We start from the raw sequence: 19,866 nt of genomic DNA, 5'->3' as shown, positions 1-19,866 counted from the left end.
TCCTTAAGAGCATGGTTTGTTAGTCCCGTGAAGTTAGTCATGTCTGGCTTGATCAAAGACTGTCTCATCTTGCTTGTCTTTCCTAGATGGAACTGTGTTCTCTATTCTAATTAGGTATATTTAACTATTCATCCTCTTCAGGGTTGAAGCAAAGCTTGAAAATTGGTACGTTACAGGCTTAAGACAAGAAAAAGTTGTACCATCTCTTGTGGCTTCCATCGGGGATAGAAAGTCTTCTCTGCTTAGGATAGAGTTCAATGTTAACCCAGAGGATAGTACAGCTGACCAGAGTCTTACTATTGAATCACAGCCTGTGGAGATCAAATACGATGCAGTGAGTAGTAGCCAAAACTCTTTTTCTGATTCTCCTTTTTCTGCTGTTATTCTCTTTGCTCTGTCAAGATGTATTTTTGAGTTTTCACTGAGTGGCATTGGTGTATATTGATAATTCTTGTTTCCCTTTTTTTGAAAAGAGAACAATAAATGCAATGGTAGAATTCTTTCAGACAAGTAAGGGAATGGATCTTGAAAGATTAACCTCAGCCACATTAACGAAGCTGGAAGAAATCAAGGAAAGAACTGCTGCAGGTAAGATAACAAATCTCAGGTGAGGTGAACCCTTGAATGTCTTAATGTTTCAATATGATTTTCTTGAAACTCTGCTTATGTTTTGATTACTGGCCAAATAGTATGATTGGGTTTTTTCCTTGAGTGATTGACTTGGAGGATTAGTGGATGTGTTGTGGGGAGGAGCATTGAGAAATCAGTAGAATGCTACAAGAGTAAGTCTTTACTCCAGATGTTACATGTCAGATGGATAGCATCTCTTCAGATGTTGACTGGCACAAATGTTTCACTCGTGAATACCCTTTCAGTTTTAATGTACCTTTCTTTTTATTTAAGGATTAATTCATATTATTGAAATGCGGAAAGTCCTTGACTTGAAGATTGATCTGAAAGCCTCCTATCTAGTGATTCCACAGACTGGTTTCCACCGTGAAAAATCAGATTTGCTGATTTTGGACTTTGGTACATTTAAGGTATATAAATGACCTCTCTTATAAGCTCAGAGGAAGAAAATATTCTTTTCTCCTGACCTAGCTGTCGTGTGAAACTGTCCTGTTTTCAGAAGGCAAAGATGAAACATTGATCAATATTCAAAGCTGTTGTCTTTGACATACTTGTACTAGTTAATCTCCCCAGGGAACATTTTCATTTTGTAATCATGATTGTAATGGCTTATAATTTAATATCTTTCACTTCTCCAGCAAAACACAACTTATATTTCCTTTTTTTTTTGTAACTGATAGCCTTTATTAATAGAAGAGAATATGATTTTTTCTCTTGGAGTTTGAAAGTTGATTCCCTTGTCTGTATAAAATTTAAAGATTAGAATAATTGCACTTGATTTTAGCTGACTGATGAAATGTTTATTTCAGTTGTACTCCATCAGTGAACTTGTAAACCAAAAAGAAAAATTTTTTTGTATAACTTGAATACAGTGGATTGATGGAAGCAACAAAAAAAATCTGCTTACTTTTGATAAGTGTGAAATGATTTAAGATCTCTTCTCTATAAGACTCCTGATGTCAATCATAAACTCCTATGAATCATCTTTTTCATCTCCATTAGAATTAATAACACATGTATTTAAGTTTTAGACTTAGCTTTATTTTGTCCTTTATGTGTTTAGCTGCACAGCATAAATCAAGGACGTAGTGAAGCTTCTACCTTTTCATCTTTAGAGGAGCTTATGGACAAAGCTTATGACAAGTTTGATGTGGAAATAAAAAATGTGCAGCTTCTTTTTGGAAGAAAAGGTAACAAAACAACATAGTTGCTGTTTATTGAAAAGATTGAAGGCTGCTTGCCTGTAAATAAATATGTTTTTTTAAATAAAGAAGGCAAACCAAAACCAGTAGTTAATGAAAGGATAGATTATAATATGCATGTATCTAGTATTAAACTGTGAAAAAAATTGTTAGTTTCTCTTCAAACAGCTGCTTGCATTTTGTTTGGACTTGTGTGTCACCTGTTTAACTTGATGCCAGCGAACAACATAAATGCATAGAACTACTATGTTTTCCAGCATATGCAGGAAAATACAGTTCAAGTTAGCCTTAGTGCATCATTTGGACTTAAGTTTGTGCAGTCAACAGAATGCTAGGTTCCTGGTTTGTGTTTATCCATGTATCTGTTTTTTTCTTTTTTTAGGATTCTATGTTCAGATGCATGTTACAGTGTAGAATCGGGCTTAAGGCTGCTAAAGCAATAAATGTTAAGAACTATTGAAAATGGATTCTGAAGCACTTAAAATACTTGACCCAAATTGTTCTAGGTTTCTCTAGTTTGTGAGTTCTTTATCCTTTCCTAGTGATGCGATTTGGTTACTTTAGCGATACCTTAAGTAAAGCATTTAGCAAGCAATGTTTTGTTAATCTAAATTTACTGAACATCTGCAGGTGAAAACTGGCAGAAGGCTCGTTTTCAACATCCATCAACTTTGCACATATTACATCCTATGGATATTAATGTACAGCTGGCAAAATCGATGGTGGAAAGAGATACCAGGATGGCAAAGTAATGTATTAATTTTGAAAGGATTTCTTTTAAACTACTGTGTACTTATAGAAAAGAAAGCTGTTTGGTTTGTGTTTTGGTTTTTTTTTTTTTCCCCACCCCCAAATATTCAATTACATTTTATAATCCGAAGCTATTAACTTAAGTAATAGAAGTGGTTTGCTACTCTTTATGAAGCCTTTCTTGACTAGTAGTTCCCTGATCACCTTCACTGGTTATGAACTATACTGTTTAAACTGAATTTAAGACCTCTTTTTTATTTTCACAGTCATTAGCTTTGCTGTGATGTGATCTTTATATGTGAGTTTAGATACTGATAAGATTTAAATAAAGAATTGATATGTACTTTTTTTTGTCTTGGAGTTTAATATATATTTTTTTTAAGGTTTAAAGTGTCAGGAGGACTTCCATTGGTGCGTGTCAGACTCTCTGACCAGAAAATCAAGGCAATTTTTGATCTGATTGATAGCATTCCATTGCCTCGGAAGTCATCCGTGTCAGTTCCAAGCACAAAGGTAAGCTGACTATAACTAAGAAAACTGAAACTAAAAAAAACCCCGAAACACTGAAGTGATCATTTTTAGTGAAAATTCCTGCTAATGTCCATGGTCTTTTTCACTTGAAATAAGAGATCTGTTACCAAGCTGAGTTAGGCAAAGTGTCTTCATTATGACTGATAAGAACATGCTGAGCTTATGCAAACAAGGTTAGCTTAGCCTTTGTCTTTTTTGTGCTGGCTTCAATATAAGTATTGGCAAAACTGATCTTTCCAAGTAATATGGAGGAGGCAAAGTTAAACATGCATCATCAGTAGAAAATACAACTGAAAATATACAAACTTGAAGGTAGTGACTTTTTTTTTCCCCTTCCTTCTAGGTGCCGTCTATTCCCACGATTTCTGTTGTTAATAAAGGGTTACTTAATACACGTCAGTTTTTACCAGAAATAGTGTCAGGTAAGAAGCTACAGATAAACCTTTGTGAAAGTAGAAGGCCATCACTTAAGGAATATCTAACGTTTTCAGGCTTCTGTTGATCTTAAAACATGTTATAAAGGCAGTAGAGATGAGTATTATTGATCATCTCTAACTTCAATTACACAAGAAGGTCCAATGAAGATGCTGATGTTATCTCAGAATTATAAACTTGCTTTTTTCTAAAGAGAAAAAACACCCAACTTTTTGGGATTAATCAACATTATGCATAAGCAACTTCTTCAAATATAAGTGAGCTATTAATAACTGTATTAGTTTGTCATTAGCAAACCCGTGTAATTATTCAGATGTCATGAGACACCTTTTTAGCATGGAGTATTGAAGAACCTGTTATTTCTGAATTGACTTAAATCTAAAACGGATTTAGCTAAATACACATCTGCTAGTGCTGCCACATCAGGGTGCATACTTTGGGGCAGGCACATGAGAACGATGAGTTGGCCTAAAGGATGGGTACGCTTGCGTTTAAGCAGCCAACAGGTGGCAAAAATACACTGTTACAAACATCACCTGTACTGTCTGGAGTGTTCTCTGCATTAGCAAAGCTCTCCTTTTTCTGAAAATGCACAACTAGAGTAACAAATGGCAAATTACTGTATTGACACTGTAGATTTGAGCATTCACTTCCATGGTTGATCTAGAGAAGAACTTCGCTATACTGGAACCTGGGAAACTTGTTTCTGGAGCTTACTTTGTAACTGGTTTTCCTTATATGTGTTCTTGAAAGTCTAATGATATAGCTAAACTCTACTGCTTTCCTTAATAGGCCTTTAATTTTCTTCACTTCTCATCCAGTGGCTAAGAAAGCAGTATAGATATAAAAGCTATACTTTGTCAGATTAGGTTTAGGCTGCTCATACAGTTTAAAGTTCCACTGGAATGGGAAGGAGAGGGTGGGATATTTAGTCCTGTTTCTGGAAAAAGTTTGCTAAGGGAGAAGTTGATTCTCTTCTGTAGACTCTGAAGAAGATGATTTTGATTTTGAGGGAAGTTCTGAACCAGCTGATGGGTCACTAATTAAAGGAGAAGAAATGAGAAATAAGGAGCCTGTTAAAGAGGAACTGACAGATCTTCAGCTGAAGTTTGAAGTTAAAGAGGTATGTCTCTTGAGTTCTGTTTTTTGCCTTCTACATAAAGAATACTGAAAAAAACCCCAATGTTTTATTACCTGTGTTCTGCAGATTTAGTGGATGCAAAAGCAAAGCCACCAAACAAAAGAATAGATATGTATATGCATACATATTTCAGTGTGTGAGTTATTGATACATGGTATGCATATGAGTTATTTTTTGTCGATGGTAAATAGAACACACATGCATACTTGATCTGTGTATGTATTAAAAAAAATCAGCAAAAAAGCCCCTTATTGAAGTATTTTTTTGTACAGAATAATAGTACCACGTCATAATTTTGGGGTGGGAGGTAGGAAATTTTTACTGGAAGTACAAAGTAAATACCCAGGCAGGTCACTTGCCAAGAACAAATCCCAAAATATGTCTGTAATACTTATGTCTCGTCACCAGACAGTCACTTTTTTTTTTTTCTGTTTTTACACTTCAACTCTGTAATAATACTTCCTGTAAGGCAGGCACGGAATTACTTTAGCTCTTTATGCCATTGTTGGTTTGAATGGTGAGAATGCTACATGTGAAAAGATGGCGTAACTTTGTATTTCTTGCTCATCCAGGTTTTAGTCGAACTCACCAGGCAGAAGAAAACTGAGGAAATGGTACTTGTATTTGATGTAATGCATCTTGGGACAGAAGCTACGATCAGAACCTATAATTTAACAGCGGTGTCTTATTTAAAGGAAATAAGCTTGGATTACTATGGAATTGGAGGTAATAAGCAATGGGACAGAAGTATACTACTATGTGTGCATATATGTCTGTAGCAGTTAGTCTGAAATGTGGCTCTCTTGTCTCTTGTGCTCACTGAAATCCAAATGTTCTTCTAGTTTTCCAGTTAAAATACTTGATACGCAACTGTCCATTGGCAGTGCCTGTCCCATTGGTACAGTTGATAAGCTCTGGACTCCACCATAATGCTTATTAGATTAATAGATGTCTTAGTGCTTAGTGCTTGGATGAAGAAAGTGTACAGAAATGCAATTTTGGACTTAACGAATGGAAGCAATGATCCTTATTTGCTGGTGTAATGCATTTTATGAGTGTTGACAGTTCATCCCTATCTTCAAGGCACAAATTCTTTGGTTCTCCAAAAGAACAAAGATTACCCTAATTCTTCTCTATTTCATGTGATATGTTACAGGTAAAAAAGCACCTATTCATCTAATTAGTTCCTCAGATAAACCTGGCTTAGACCTTCTGAAGGTGGAATATATCAAGGTATACATAAAGCTTTAAAAATTTATTTTTAAAGTACTTTTATGTGTTATAAAGCATTATAGGTTCTTAAACACACTATTCAGAGCTAGTGGATTGTCGTTTATCTTCTGAAGAGCACAGTGACTGGTTGCAATTAATATTAACCTTCATGTGAATCATTATTTTCAGGCTGACAGAAATGGGCCACACTTTCAGACAGTTTTTGACAACACTGAACAGATGATTAAAGTGAGTGCTTGTGGATATTACTGCTTATTTTGGTTTGGTTTCCTGGCATAGAAGGGAGGAGTCAACAAGGGCTCTTTGGCTTTCCTGTTTCCTTCCCACTTGGCCTTGCTGCAGGGAGATTTAAAGAGTTAAAATGGACTTGAAAATCTTTATACAATATAAGCACAGTGTGTTAGTCTGTTTCTTAGCTATGATGAAAAACTGTCTAGCTAGCTCATGTGGATAAAATTAAAAATAAAATTAGAATCTGTCTTCTCATGCATATGAGATCTTGAAGTTCAAGTGCCCAGTATGGGACAATGTAGTAGGGTCCAGAAGTCATTCCCTTTCCTGATGATCGGTTTGTGTTGTGAGTGCCACATCATCAGCACTCTTGCTGAATTTATTACGAAGTCTAAATCAATTCATGAGTGATTTTTTTGGGGCAGGGGGAGGGCAGATGGGAGCATGTTCTAATTTTTCACTCTGAAGTATGACTTGGGTGCTTCTTGTGATACTGCATTTTCCTCTCCATAGGACATAGACTCTACAATGAGAATTCAATCACTTAAAAAGTATTGCAATACAGGGGAATGTTTTTAGACAGCAAGTGCCTAACTTAAATTCTGACTGTTGTACTAATGGTGTTATTTTTGAGCCAGAGTCTTCAATCTGAGGAAAAGCAGAGTCTTGAGGAATTCTGGAAATAAATTACAAAGGGCTGTCAGTTTTCTGTGATAGCAACTTCCCTCCTTTATAACTTAATGGCATTATTTTGTTTGCCATTTTTTGGCGTGAAGACAAATATTTCACTTGCTGTCTAATAGGTTTTAGAATGTCTATAGATTTCATCAGGGAAGTCTAGTTATCACTGGAGTCTTCTTGCCAAGAAAAGGTTCCTGAAGCCACAGGAGAGGATGACAGTTCTGCTCCTCTGCTACTGAGGTGGATGTACATACTGAGTTCACTGACTTGATGCTATGGGATAGCGCTCATGTTAAGAGAACTCAACTTTCTGTACATCATCAGGTGTTGCCTTGCAACTCTTCCATGCGACTTCTGTTTCTGGAAGAATTGCAGTTGAGCTCTTTTTCCAATTTCAAGCCCATTCAAGTGATTAACTTTCACTAAATTACATGGCAGGCACTTATTCTCCTTTTGAACTCCCTTAATTGATTTGTTGAGAAATAACTTTATGCTAAATACCTGCATGGCAGCCACCTGCCCCTCATCCGTTCATGTAGAACGTTGTGTTAGTGCAGGAGCATTCGAGGAATCTGTTTTGAAAGAGCGTGTTGCTTCAGAAGACTGAATCCTGGTTTAGGTTAGACTACTTTATTTCAGGTGTATCTTTCTCAGTCATGTAATTAAGTTTTCCACTTAATGCAGTTTTCCACAGGGAGTTTTTCCCTTATTTAGTGCTTCTAAATTAATTTTGTATCACTTGACTTTTGTACTGAGGAGGTTATAGGTTAACAGTTACAGCTGTTGGGTTTTTGTTAGATTTTCTTATTTTCTAAGCTTGCCACTTTTTTGCTTTACAGAAGGCTTTTTTCCTTTATCATCTGTGGCTTGTAATACGTGAAGCTTTTCTGTTTCTAAGAAATTGTTGCATTCCATTGGGTACTTTTGCACCTGAGTCCAACTCTTATATTTGTGAGTTACTTTTTTGTCACGTGGTGCCTCATGTTTTCAACAGGTAGCTTTTTCATCATTGAACCTTCTACTGCATACCGAGGCCCTTATGTCTGCCATCAGCTTTCTAACAGCTGTTAGTCCATTAGGCAATCGAAGTGGTGGAGACACACCAACTAAAGCTGAAAAACAAGATGACACTAGATTGCAGAAAGGTACAGTTGTGTTGGTTAAAATGGTGTTTGTGAAAGGATGTGTTGCATGCTGGCAAAAGGATCAAGTCCAGAGAAACCTGATTAGTGTGTGGTGATGGTCAAAATTTACATGACTGGCTCACCAGGCTGGAGGACTGATTAAAAACAAACAAGAAAATCGACTAACCAAACAAAAACCTCAAGAACCACAATGGTTTTGATAAGAAATGGTGTTGTAAGGTGAGCTTTTTAGTGTTTCACAGCTATTTCACAAATAGACTTAAATTTGAATGAGATTTCTGTGAGCTTATAGTGCTCAAACAGCAGCATGATCTTAGTGTTCATGGTAAAACAAAGGAGACAAATAGTACTTTGATTACACTGTGTTATTGATCTGGGTGATTTAAATATACTTTCAAAGCAGTCGAGTCCTTTGCTAGCCTAATGAATACCTTGCTGTTCCTGTAGCACTGAAACAAAAAATTAATTCCTGTCAAAATATGCTCAGAAGGGAACAGCTCCACTGTCCCTGATATTAAGTGCAAAACTTGAGCATTAGGTGAGCAGGAAATGAGGTGTCTGGTGAATGTTCAGAATCACTTGTAATTTTAAATGGTCTGGGTTTGAATCTGCAGGCTGAAAAAGAAGCTGCTGCTGTGTACAGTTTAACAAAGCACATAGACATTTGAGCTCTTGGATTAGCACTCTGCTACTCGTGGTTAATGATGGCGCAGACCATCGGTGAGGTCTGATGGCTTCTGGTCTTTCCCCACAGACAGCGTTTGACACTTGTGTGTGACTTCACCTTATTGTCACCAGTGTTAACACTTACTCTCTTAAAACCTTGATGTTGCCTGTCTGAAATAGGCTTCCAAGGTTTGCTGTTTTTTACAAGCTTGAAGTTTAAAAGAAAACTTCCTACATTAGGATCTTGGAATAGGAAATATTAGATAACCTGAAAAAACACTACTGTGAACCTGTTGAGTTATTGACAATGTTAAAGGTAAATATACTGAGCAATTTGTCTTCCCTTGAGCTAGCAATTACCCTTCATTTCAAAAACAGAGACTCATCACTAGATGGGAAGAGTATCAGACATAGAATTACAAGCAAAAGCTGACATGTTTTACTCTCACAGTAGAGTTACCTTCAGAGCAAGACTTGTTGCTCTAAGATCGGATGTAACAGACTTAATTGTGATAATGGTGGTAAAAGAACCTATAGGAAACAAAACTGTCATCTGAATGCCAGAAAAACCCTTAGACCAAAACAATCCTCAATACTCTCAGGAGTTTAAGTGAAAATATGAATTATATGTACCTTGAAAATCCCCTCTCTCTCATTTCTAGTGGCTAGACCTTCCAAGGATAAGGATGTCTTTGACTTGAAGCTTTTTGCCAAGCTGGATGCATTCTGTTTAAATATTTGTGATGAGAAAAAGAACATTGCAGATATCAAGATACAAGGTATTAAATTCTTTGTTACTAGTAACTCATCTAGTAGTTTTGTTTCAAAGCAGCTGCTAATAATTGGACTAAAAGATATTTACAGTGTAAATTTTCACTGCTTGACCTTTTATTATTGTTCTCTGTACAAACATGGCTGTGGTATTGTTTTCACAGTCAGTCTTCTGGTCTGTCAAAACCATTTGGCCTCCAGCTAGAAAAGCATTATGTATAATTCTTCAGGTAATTAGGTTTATGTTTTGAAGGAGCTGGATTATGAGTGGCTTTTCATGTTGTACTAAGCTTTGGATATTTTTCTGGTGTACTTGAATTATTTAGGATAAAATAAACTTCACTTCTTTCTTTGCTTTCGAACTCCTAGGGTTTGTTTGGGTTTCTTGCTTTGTTTTTGTTTTCTTGATTCTTTTTTGCCCCTCAGAAGGACTATCAATAGTTCTGAGTGAGAGAGAAGGTGGACGTTTAAATTACAAGTTCGGCTATAGCTGCCATCCTATTAGATGCCAAGACACTCTCTTATAATGAATATTTAATCATGTGTAACAAGAATATGTAATGCAGTTCATAATGTCTCGTGCTTGTGCCCATCTCGAAATCATATGATGTGTTCACACAAGGTTTTGTACACAAGTGTTGTATTTCAATACAGTATAGTAATACCTTTTTTGATAGAAAATCTCAGTAAACTGAGTAGCTTGGTTATTAAGAGATGGATTATTGATTGACTATTTTATTCGGCATAGTAGCTCATTTCTTTCCAAAGGTGCTTGATATTGAGACAGCATCTGTATTAGAAATTTTTCTATTTTGTTTTGTTCAAAGTTGTAGTATAACAGACAGCATAGTGTATGGACTTGGATTTGAGCTCTAGACAATATACTTATTTGTTGTGTCTGATTGATAAAGTGCAAGAGGTCTCTACTTCCAGAACTTAAAATGCTTTTTTGATTTTGGAGAAGTCATGGTAGTTGAGGAAGTACTTGTAATTATTCTGATTAGGATACAGGGAGACCAGAATGCATTAGATCAAATGGAGCTCTTTTATTTATAGTTCCTTCAGCAATGGATATGTGGTAACTGATTTATTTCATTTGGAAACAGAGGAGACAATCAAGTGTGTTTAGATGTTTTTTGTTGGCGGTTTGAAATTTTCGTTCAATCTAGCAAACTATTAAAAATTCTGTGTTGCACTGTATAATTTACATAACTTTTCTCACCTCCCCTACTGGTGTCATGTGTCCCCACCCTGAAAATGAGTGTTACTTCTGTTATGCACTATAACTGTTTCTCTTTTTACTGTACAGGTCTTGACTCATCTCTTCTCCTTCAGCCAAGTCACACTGTCTTCTTTGCCCGACTTAAAGATATAGTTGTGACAGATGTTGATTCAAGGACCCTTCATAAAAAAGTACTCAACTACAAGATTTAAATTTTTATTTGATTCTTGGTTAGTTTTGTGTGTTTAAATGTGAAATGTAATAGATATTCTTATTCCCCTCTTCTTAAAATATTTGATTTGTCGTGAATACCTCTTATCAAATAAGATAAGTGGTAAAGCATAATTCTCATATTAGAAGAATGGATGTTCAAAAAGATTGAAAAAAAAATCGTGTCTAACTTGTACATCTGGTAGGCTGATGATATATTTAGTTCTTTATGTACATTTTTAGAAGCTGATGATGGCTATAGTAGGTACTGTTTTTCTCTTTCTAGGCTGTGTCTATAGTAGGAGATGAAGTTTTCAGTTTCAATCTGGTATTAGATCCATATGCTACTGAAGGAGAAGCCTACACTGACATGTCGAAAGTGGATGCTACTGTATCTTTGAAAGTGGGCTGTATTCAAATAGTGTACCTTCACAAATTTCTCATGTCTCTTCTGGTAAGTCTTTCTTCTGTATGTTTCTGCTGCATTCTCAAATTAGTCTTCCTTGTTTGTGTCCTCAGTACGAGTGGTAAATTAAGTTTCTGAAAGAGACAGGATACACTTAATTTATCATGTGTAGTATTAAAATACCTTAAATAAGCTTTAACTCATTAGAATTTCAAAAAAATAACACAATGCAAATGGATGACTTCCCATCCTCTGCTTTGGAAATACAGAAAAACTTGGTGCTATTAAGGTATTTTGGGGGTTTTGTGTTCCCTGCCCTCTCCACCCTGGCAAAAACCTCAGTTCTTTGCAAACACATCTGAGCTAAAATTAGAGGCAGAACTTTCTGCAAGGTTAGATGGTATGAGAACTGCAAACCAATCACTGTAAATATTTATACCTTTGTCATGTATCCTAATGTTGGCTTTTTTAATAAAGCATTAGTGGACCTGGTGTTCTTCAGTACTGACTTTCACAGGAATTAGTATTCACAGAGGGCAAAGAGTGGCTCTAAAAATGTGTCCCCAAAAGCGAATGAAGAAGGAAAAAGTAGAAACAAGTTTGAAATGAGTGGTTTGTCTGGTTAGTATGTTTTTGACCCTATAATACAGGTCATGACAGAAGGGACTCAGTTGTCTTTCCCTGGGTAAAACAACAGAACAGGCAGTGTGATTGTTGGTTGGTGTTTGTTGTGATTGATGATGTAAAATGAGAGTAACTTAGGTTAAGGAAGAAATGTCTGTAAACAGTGTTTTTTCTTCTTCATCTGCTTGTTCTAGACCTTTTTGAACAACTTCCAGGCAGCTAAGGAGGCATTGAGCGCTGCTACGGTCCAAGCTGCAGAAAAGGCGGCTACCAGTGTAAAAGACCTGGCTGAAAGGAGTTTTCGCCTTGCAATGGATATTGACTTGAAAGCACCAGTTATAGTCATTCCTCAGTCCTCAGTTTCCTCCAGTGCTATAATAATAGATCTTGGCTTGATTAGGATTCAGAACCAGTTTAGCTTGGTGCCTCCAGAAGGCAGTTCGCTTCCTCCAGTCATTGAGAAAATGGATGTACAGCTGACAAAGCTGAAACTTTCTAGGTAAGGTACACTTTATTAAGTAATGCCTTAGCTAATTTCTTATATTAATACTCTATAGGATATTAATCTACTTGCTTAGAATCCCTGTGCGGTGACAGTGTCAAATATTTGCTGTTAACATACTAACTTCTTAAGGGCAAGTAAATTAGTAGGAAAATAAGATACTGTTCTGCTCAGGAAGCCCTTTAAGCCTGAAGAGATATTGCATTTGGGGTTTTAAGATGTTTGAAAGTGTAACATAGGACTTAAGTTCTAACTTCCCCACCACGTGTGGTGTGGGTTTTTTTTTTCCCCCCTCTTTGTTTTAAGGGCCACTATGGAGACGGGCTCGTCGCATCCAGACGTTCAGATACTTCACCCTATTAATTTAAGCCTGTCTGTGAAACGGAATCTATCTGCAGCTTGGTTTCACAAATTACCGGTACTGGAGATCACAGGATATCTGGATGCAATGAATGTAAGTCTTGTGAAAAGAATGTGGTGAAAAGCTTGTGATAATAGTGTAAGACTAACCTTTATGTTATTTCGGGACATAAAAGTGCAATGAGCTGCAAATTTTGAGCAGCTATAGAGTGGGTTTCAGGGATGTCAACAGGGTCTAACCTACCTGTGTGCATGTGCAAGTTTGAAAGTGTCACGTAAAACACTTGAACTGCTGTGTACATTTATTAAACTGAAAGAGAAGGAGTCTTGTTTATTCCCTGCCGTAAGACAGGACCAGCTTAAATAAAGTAATTTTGTCACCAGTTTTCTGAGTCTCTTTTTAGTGCTTTGTTTTGGAAATGACATCTTAAGAGGAATTTAAATTTATGTAAATATTTGTTTTAGTAACTCAAGTTTCATCACTTCCTTTCTCCCTTGAGTTGATGTCAGGATAGTTGGATTTTGTGGCAATTTACATAATATGAAAGAAAATACCAGGTACATCTTGGGTGAAACTGGAATTAAAATACCATCAACTAACATATCATTTACAGGGATGTATTAAAAGCATAGGTATGGTAATTAAAGGCTGCAATTATATTGATAAAGCCTTAGAAGTCATAACCTCCTTTAATCTCCTAGTCCTTTAACAATAAGCTGTTAAAATAATTTCCTTGTGTTACTTGAGAGATGATCCTGCTGACAAAATACCTGTAAATAAGAACTCTTTTTGCCAGGAAACAGTGTTCTGCTTTACTACCCAGTGATAAGTTTAACGACGTGAACTGTGATCTGCCATTTTTTAGGTTGTGTTAAGTCAAGAGGATTTGAATGTCTGTCTCAAATTGTTGACAGAAAACCTTGGTGAAGCAGAAGAACAACAAACTTGTGCACACCCAGTACTGCAAAATGAAGGTCAGAGATGGAATTTGTCATGAATATTAAATGTGTTAGCTTTCAGGAATAATAAAAAGCATTTGTTATCTGGAAAGCAAGCTTATATCTGAGAATATGATGTGTAAGTGATAAACTTCTCTTCTTAATTTTGCAAGGGCAGTGTTCATATTTCATTGCCTGAAGTAAGTGGAAACATTACAAGACGAAATTTGGTAATTGTGTTAGTTAAAATGTTACAAAACTAGCAAGGTATTGAGATGGCAGGGTCATCTTGTTGCCAGAACATGTTTCTGTTCCTTTGCCTACTCTGAAGTTAACAGCTCTGCTGTTGGAAATGTTTCTAGCTTGTTTTGGGTGACTGTAAGCCATCTAATCTAATAAAAGAATTGGATATGTTTCTTGAGTTAAACAAATGGTGGTAGTTTCAAAAGTTAACCAATTTATTGAATGTTTCAGGTAAAAGCCAAGAAATGGAGAAATCAGTTTTGAGATGGGATACAAGTGTTAAAGAAGTAATCCTGTCTGAAAAGAGAAAAAGAATGTTAAATGAAGATGTAATCAATATGCTGCTTAATTTTGAAATCAAAGAGGTATATATCCATTTGTAAAATATGTTGTTACTGAATCCAATACTCATGCTTTCTTCTTAGAATTAGTGGGCTAGAAAGTCCATTTTAACTATTTAAGGAAGAGGGTACATACCAACAGAAAGAAACCAAAAAAAACCAACAACCAACCAGGACCAGATTCTTCACCTGTTTCTTTAGCTGTTTTATTTTTCTTCATTATGTGAGACTGTATTTATAAAATAGTTAACATACACAATGCATCGAACAGGGAAAACCAGACTACTTTTAATTGTTCTGCACTCACCCAGTCTTAATCCTTCATGCTGCTTCATATGATTTTCTTGGTGACGAACCAGCTGCAGTAGTTAAGCTAGAACTAGTATTTTCCCTTAGAGATATGAAGTCTGAAGGTTAGGCTGTAGTGAAGTCCTGGGAAAATGCACAAACAATGAATTTACAAAGATACCTATGTGTAAGAATCATCCAAGCATGTATTTTCTCTGAAGATGTCTGTGATACTTAAATGTGAACAGCTCAGCCAACTGTGGGTTCGTTTTGTGGTTGTGTTTAGCTTTTTATGTAATCTTTGTTTGACTAAATCAGTGTGGACGTTTTTGTCCAATGCAAATTCTGGGTCCTGTTTTTTAGACAGAAATAAAAACCCTTAAAAACAAAACCTGCTCTGTTACTGAGTGAAAGTTGCATTCAAAGACTCAAACTTCCTTCTATCACCAGCTAGAAGGGTAACGTATTATATGAGAGTGACATGAAATCATATCAGACAACTTCATTTTAAGGGCATTAGAAAGGGATATCTTTAACAAACTGGGGGTGTAGGTTCTCTCTGTAAAAAGGCTAAATGTCTAGATTAATACTACTTTGAAGCTTAGCTGAGGAGATAATGCTCGGTTATAACTGTATGCCATAATATCTGGACAGCTTTACTGAAATAGTGAACTTATTTCTCTTTCTATATTCAAGGTTGTAATAACCTTGATGAGGCAGGTTCAGAAGGAACGGCATCCATTACATATTCTAACTGTGCTACAGCTTGGGACTGAAACCAAAATAAGGAATCATGAATTGACTGCAACAGCATATCTGAAAAAAATTATGATGAGATGCACTGAAATCAAGGGTAAGTCTTCTAGGAAAGTGGTATTCAGCCAGTACAGTGCATGCAGTTGGCTTGGGCAGCAAGAGGATAGCATGGTGAAAAATAATAATAATTGGTGGGGGTAGAGGGAAAAGGGCAGTTTACATGTCAAGTTCATTTAATCACGCTGTCATGTGTCATTTGGATTCAATTAATCTGTTTTACCTCACACCAATTTTCTCCTGTTGCTAGAGTTAGCTTGAGTTAATTTGAGGTAGTTGCTTACTTTGAGTAGGAACAATCCTTCCTGAGAAATATTCTGTCTGTTCAGACTGTTTTGGTGAGCTTATGAATCTGTGCTTTATGACCTGTTCTGGCAGCACTGGAAATCCAGTGTGCTTCCTTGATGGATCAGGTAATAATCCACAGTGATAGTCAAGCAATAACTGAGGCATTTATTCCAAGTAGATAAGTATAGTTTTGAACATGAAAACCTGAAGATAGGAATCACAGAATCACAGAATCGACTGGGTTGGAAGAGAGAATGCAAATAACTTTCAAACTTTGTATCTTCTTTAAGGAAAGTAAGTTGATTTTTGACTAGTTTGATTAAAAGAAAAGTAGAATACAGCATTTCACAAGTGCAATTAAGCAGTTTCTCAGTGAAAAAAGATTTTTATCTCCACTATTTCAGCAAGAACAGTAGATAATTAGTATATAATTGAGAATTAGCATGGAGGTATTCCACAAGTGGAGTAAAGCTTGTGAGCAGAAATACTTTATGGTTTTATTTCTTTATTTGCAGACTCAAAAGGAGAAGCTCTTTGCATTATTAATTCTTCAAGTGAGACAGATGAACATCTTCTGAAAATGGAATACATTAAGGTTTCAATGCCTCTTAATTAAGATTATATGGGGAGTAAAATAAGGCTTCCAGACTTAGCCTGTGTTAAATTTCTTTTGGATATTTAAAAGCCTGTAGGATTTGTATCCAAAACTTGTCTAAGTCGTCTCCCAAATACCTGTTTTTTCAACTTACCGTTCCATTTCATTTCTATTGCTTCCATATAGTGCTTGCTTCATAAGTTAATAGAATTTCTGAAGTCACTGGTGAGACCAAATGTTTGAATGTTTTTGTCTCTGCAAATGATAGAGATTAGTACCTTTATGAAACTTAAGAGGTGAGATAGTCTTAGCCTATATAAGTGATAGGTAACTCTCTATGGGTGGTAAAACTAGCATTTGAGGAATGTTATGTTGGTAGCTAGAGTTCTTGAGCTTTTATTAATTTTTTTTCAAGTGCCCTTCAAAAACTGTACAAATGCTTGGGAATCTGAGCCAGGGGGCTACTCATACTCAGGTCTATAGTTACATTTTTATAGAGAAAACCGAGTTTATTTGTTCTGAGAAAGTACTAAGCATAAATTGATCCAGTTTAAATAGATCCTAGGTAAGAGCAAATTTTATAACTGGCCAATTGAACTTTCACAAAATATGTGCAATAAAAGGTCACTGAGCAGAGCATTGCGAGTACCCATTCTGGTTGCCTTGATCATGAAAACTCGTTTCCTCAGGCTTCATCACTTTCCTTTGTTTTCATTTGCAATGGGTATAATCCTTCTGTGTAGTAAATTCAATTAGTTCAGTTAATTCAATAGAGACTGACTCTGTGCTTGGCCTTGCTTTTCTTCCTTTAGGCTGATCCTGATGGACCAGATTTTGTTACTACTTACAGAAGCACCAAGCAAAATATCAATGTAGGTACTGGGCTTTATTTAGGGTTTTTTGAAGATTCTCAAAAATCAAAACGCTGACTTTCTCATCATTAAAGATTACTGCTTTATGTGTAACTATGTCAAAGAGAAATCCAGGAGGAAAAAGATGTTGGATTTTTTGGCATGTGGACTTTTTTTGTTATTTTTTTACAGAGGTATTTAGTGTATTTTTTCCTTAACTAGAAGATGTACATTTTTAACTAGTTAAAATTTATAAGGACATATTTCTAACGGGGTTCTGTAGGATGCATTGTATTTTTGGAGTGTTAAACTTAGCAGTGTGTGAAGTGAAGGCCTGGTGTTTCAGAGCTTTAAAGTTCTTAACAGTGAAGTTAAGATATGAGGTGAAATGTCAAACAAGTGTTCTCGGAGGTGTTGTGCTCCATTGGTCCTTTCTTTACTTCTCCTGAAAGCAACTACTTGTGTAGTTTTCCACAGCTTTGTTGGCTTCTAAAGCAAGCAGGTCATTTTCCTTTTAAAATGTTGCCTTTAAAGCAGCAGTGGTAGGTGGAGCTTCCTTCTTGACAGCTGTATGTGGAATTTGAAGTGGCTGGACTGCTTTGGAGTCAAGAAGGGTGACATCCCTTAATGTATCAGTAAAGCCTGCATTTATCAAGAGTTGCTCTGAGCTGGGAAAAGCTGGCTAGTTGATGCTAGGTTTTGCTAAGTAATATTGGCTAGAGTAGTTGCTATTTGCATACTTTGTGTTCTGAATGCAAATTTTGGATCTTGTTGGTTTGTATCATACCTACTAAAATGTGGTTCTGAAAATGTCAGCTAAAGTGCTCAGTATTCCACAATGAAATGCAGCAGAACTAAGGGAGCTCACTGAAAAAGCATAACCACGTGAAGCAGCAAGTTTTAGATGGACACAGTTCCTCTACAGCTGTTTAAAGCTTCCCTTCCATAGCTCCCTATCTGTTCTGGAGATTGTGTGGTGTTAAGTTGAAGGAGACAGAAGGATGAGATACTTGTGAAATTGAGCCAGCCACTTCTTTTTCCTCAGTTCAATGACAGTAATTCTGAGTTGTTATGCAATAGACTGCTACTGAATAACAATGTTACTTTGTCTCCTTGCCCTCATTTTAGGTCATCTTTTCACGTTTGGATATAGTACTTCACACAGAGGCTTTGCTTTCCATCATGAGTTTTCTCACATTCAGTGTTCCATCGGGTGGTCTTCCTAGTACTGATAAAGCATCAGACCAGAAGCCTCAAATAAAAGAACAGGAAAAAGGAACTACTCTTAATCAAGGTACTCCTGTATTAGAAAGGCCATAGTTTTGTTGCTTAACAGCACCTACCTTTTGGTTTCAAAGGATACTGTTTCTGCTGACAGCATGGCAGTCTATTTTGTTGAAAAACAAGGCATGCGCAACTGTATGTGGGGAGAAAATAATCTAATTTTTTTAAAAAGTCAGATATTTTTGTTGTTTATTTTACAAATTCTCCTTTCTCAATGTGACTTTTTCTAGGAAGTGCCTGGATTTGTATTACAAGAAGTCGAATAAACAATGTTGCAGTGAACAGTATCAAAGCCTTGCCAAAACATCTATGTCAAAACTTCATTGCTTTCCAATCCAAAGGCTCTAAAGAGTGTTTACTTTGCTGAAAATAAACATCCCTGGGTCCTGGGGAAGCAAAGAGAAGTTTTGAACTGAGTGATATTGTGCTTATTTTAATTACTGGTATCTGTAACTTTGAAATAGTTGGAGTTTTTATATGCAAGCTCCTTATGAATGTTTAATCAGGTCCTGAATGGTTGATTCTTGCATTTGTAGTGTTGTTTGGGAAATTCAAGGAGTTTTAATCCTAAATCTCTTGGGACTGAGTTGACAGTGGCTGGCTATTAGATTTTTGTGTTCTGCAGGTGCCTTCAGTTTTGCTGCAGAAACCGTTTTTGCCTGTGTTGGTGACTGTTCTTGTGCTAGAAGAAAACTGTGTTGAGAGACTTAATTTATATCTTGACTAATAATTAGCAGTAACTTTTAGGGTTAGTGACTTTTTTGAATGCTTCATATATGTATATAACAAGTAATCTAATATTTGTTTTAAAAAACTGACTTGTAATGAAGTTCTTATATGTCTCTTGTGTTGCCTGTCCAGTATCTGCTATTACAGCCCTTGATGACATCTGTGAATTAAAACTCACTGCAAAGCTAAATGCATTTGGTATTACAGTATGTGATCAGACCTGTAGAATTGCTGACATTAGAATACAAGGTAAGGGTTTTGATTTAAATATTAGATTCGTTGGTTGTAGCAAGAAATATCTTACTCCTCTCTGCCTTCTGAAAGGCCAGTGTGTGCACTGTAGATGTCTCTAACTTATGTTCGAATACATTTGGATTGTATGATATGATTGTGGTTAAGTATTTCAGTAGCCAAGATGCCTGTGAGGGCAGAAAATGTTTGAATCAGAAAAATAAGGCAATTAATTTCTAAGTGGAGTAAAATTAAAAGAAATGAAGCCACTATGTTATAAATAACACTAGCTTCCATTTTTTAATAGCTACATTCCAGATAGTGTTAGGAATTTTTACTCTATTTTTAGAGTCAGTTTATGTTTGCGAACTTGTCATGTGTAATAAGGTCACGACTTCTGCCTTGTGCTTAGCATTGGTTGTTACATCAAGAATACTAGTTTCTAAGCTTTTCTTTATATTCGGTAGTAAATAACGCTGCTTTTTAGAAAAGTGTTTACTTAATAAATGCACTTCCATGAATTC

At 36.1% G+C, this 19,866-nt stretch overlaps 1 protein-coding gene across 5 annotated transcripts in view; it reads left to right on the top strand.

The window, feature by feature from the left end:
* The window catches only part of VPS13C (vacuolar protein sorting 13 homolog C), an 89,847-nt gene that overhangs the window by 23,406 nt on the left and 46,575 nt on the right, over window positions 1-19,866 (top strand). For all 5 annotated transcript variants that reach the window (XM_065076149.1, XM_065076147.1, XM_065076150.1 and 2 more), the window contains 24 exons: window positions 142-334; window positions 474-588; window positions 904-1,040; window positions 1,694-1,820; window positions 2,463-2,580; window positions 2,966-3,095; window positions 3,457-3,535; window positions 4,532-4,671; window positions 5,262-5,415; window positions 5,846-5,922; window positions 6,091-6,150; window positions 7,829-7,979; window positions 9,308-9,424; window positions 10,726-10,829; window positions 11,135-11,302; window positions 12,073-12,377; window positions 12,687-12,834; window positions 13,607-13,715; window positions 14,154-14,287; window positions 15,248-15,404; window positions 16,168-16,247; window positions 17,060-17,119; window positions 18,227-18,392; window positions 19,244-19,360. In XM_065076149.1, the coding sequence (XP_064932221.1) occupies window positions 142-334; window positions 474-588; window positions 904-1,040; window positions 1,694-1,820; window positions 2,463-2,580; window positions 2,966-3,095; window positions 3,457-3,535; window positions 4,532-4,671; window positions 5,262-5,415; window positions 5,846-5,922; window positions 6,091-6,150; window positions 7,829-7,979; window positions 9,308-9,424; window positions 10,726-10,829; window positions 11,135-11,302; window positions 12,073-12,377; window positions 12,687-12,834; window positions 13,607-13,715; window positions 14,154-14,287; window positions 15,248-15,404; window positions 16,168-16,247; window positions 17,060-17,119; window positions 18,227-18,392; window positions 19,244-19,360 (3,146 nt within the window). The remainder of the gene's footprint in view (window positions 1-141; window positions 335-473; window positions 589-903; window positions 1,041-1,693; window positions 1,821-2,462; window positions 2,581-2,965; window positions 3,096-3,456; window positions 3,536-4,531; window positions 4,672-5,261; window positions 5,416-5,845; window positions 5,923-6,090; window positions 6,151-7,828; window positions 7,980-9,307; window positions 9,425-10,725; window positions 10,830-11,134; window positions 11,303-12,072; window positions 12,378-12,686; window positions 12,835-13,606; window positions 13,716-14,153; window positions 14,288-15,247; window positions 15,405-16,167; window positions 16,248-17,059; window positions 17,120-18,226; window positions 18,393-19,243; window positions 19,361-19,866) is intronic.

The sequence above is a fragment of the Columba livia genome, chromosome 11, assembly GCF_036013475.1.
Source record: "Columba livia isolate bColLiv1 breed racing homer chromosome 11, bColLiv1.pat.W.v2, whole genome shotgun sequence".
Lineage (NCBI taxonomy): Eukaryota > Metazoa > Chordata > Aves > Columbiformes > Columbidae > Columba > Columba livia.
Note: the sequence above shows the minus strand (reverse complement) of the source record. Positions and strands in the feature narration are given on the sequence as shown.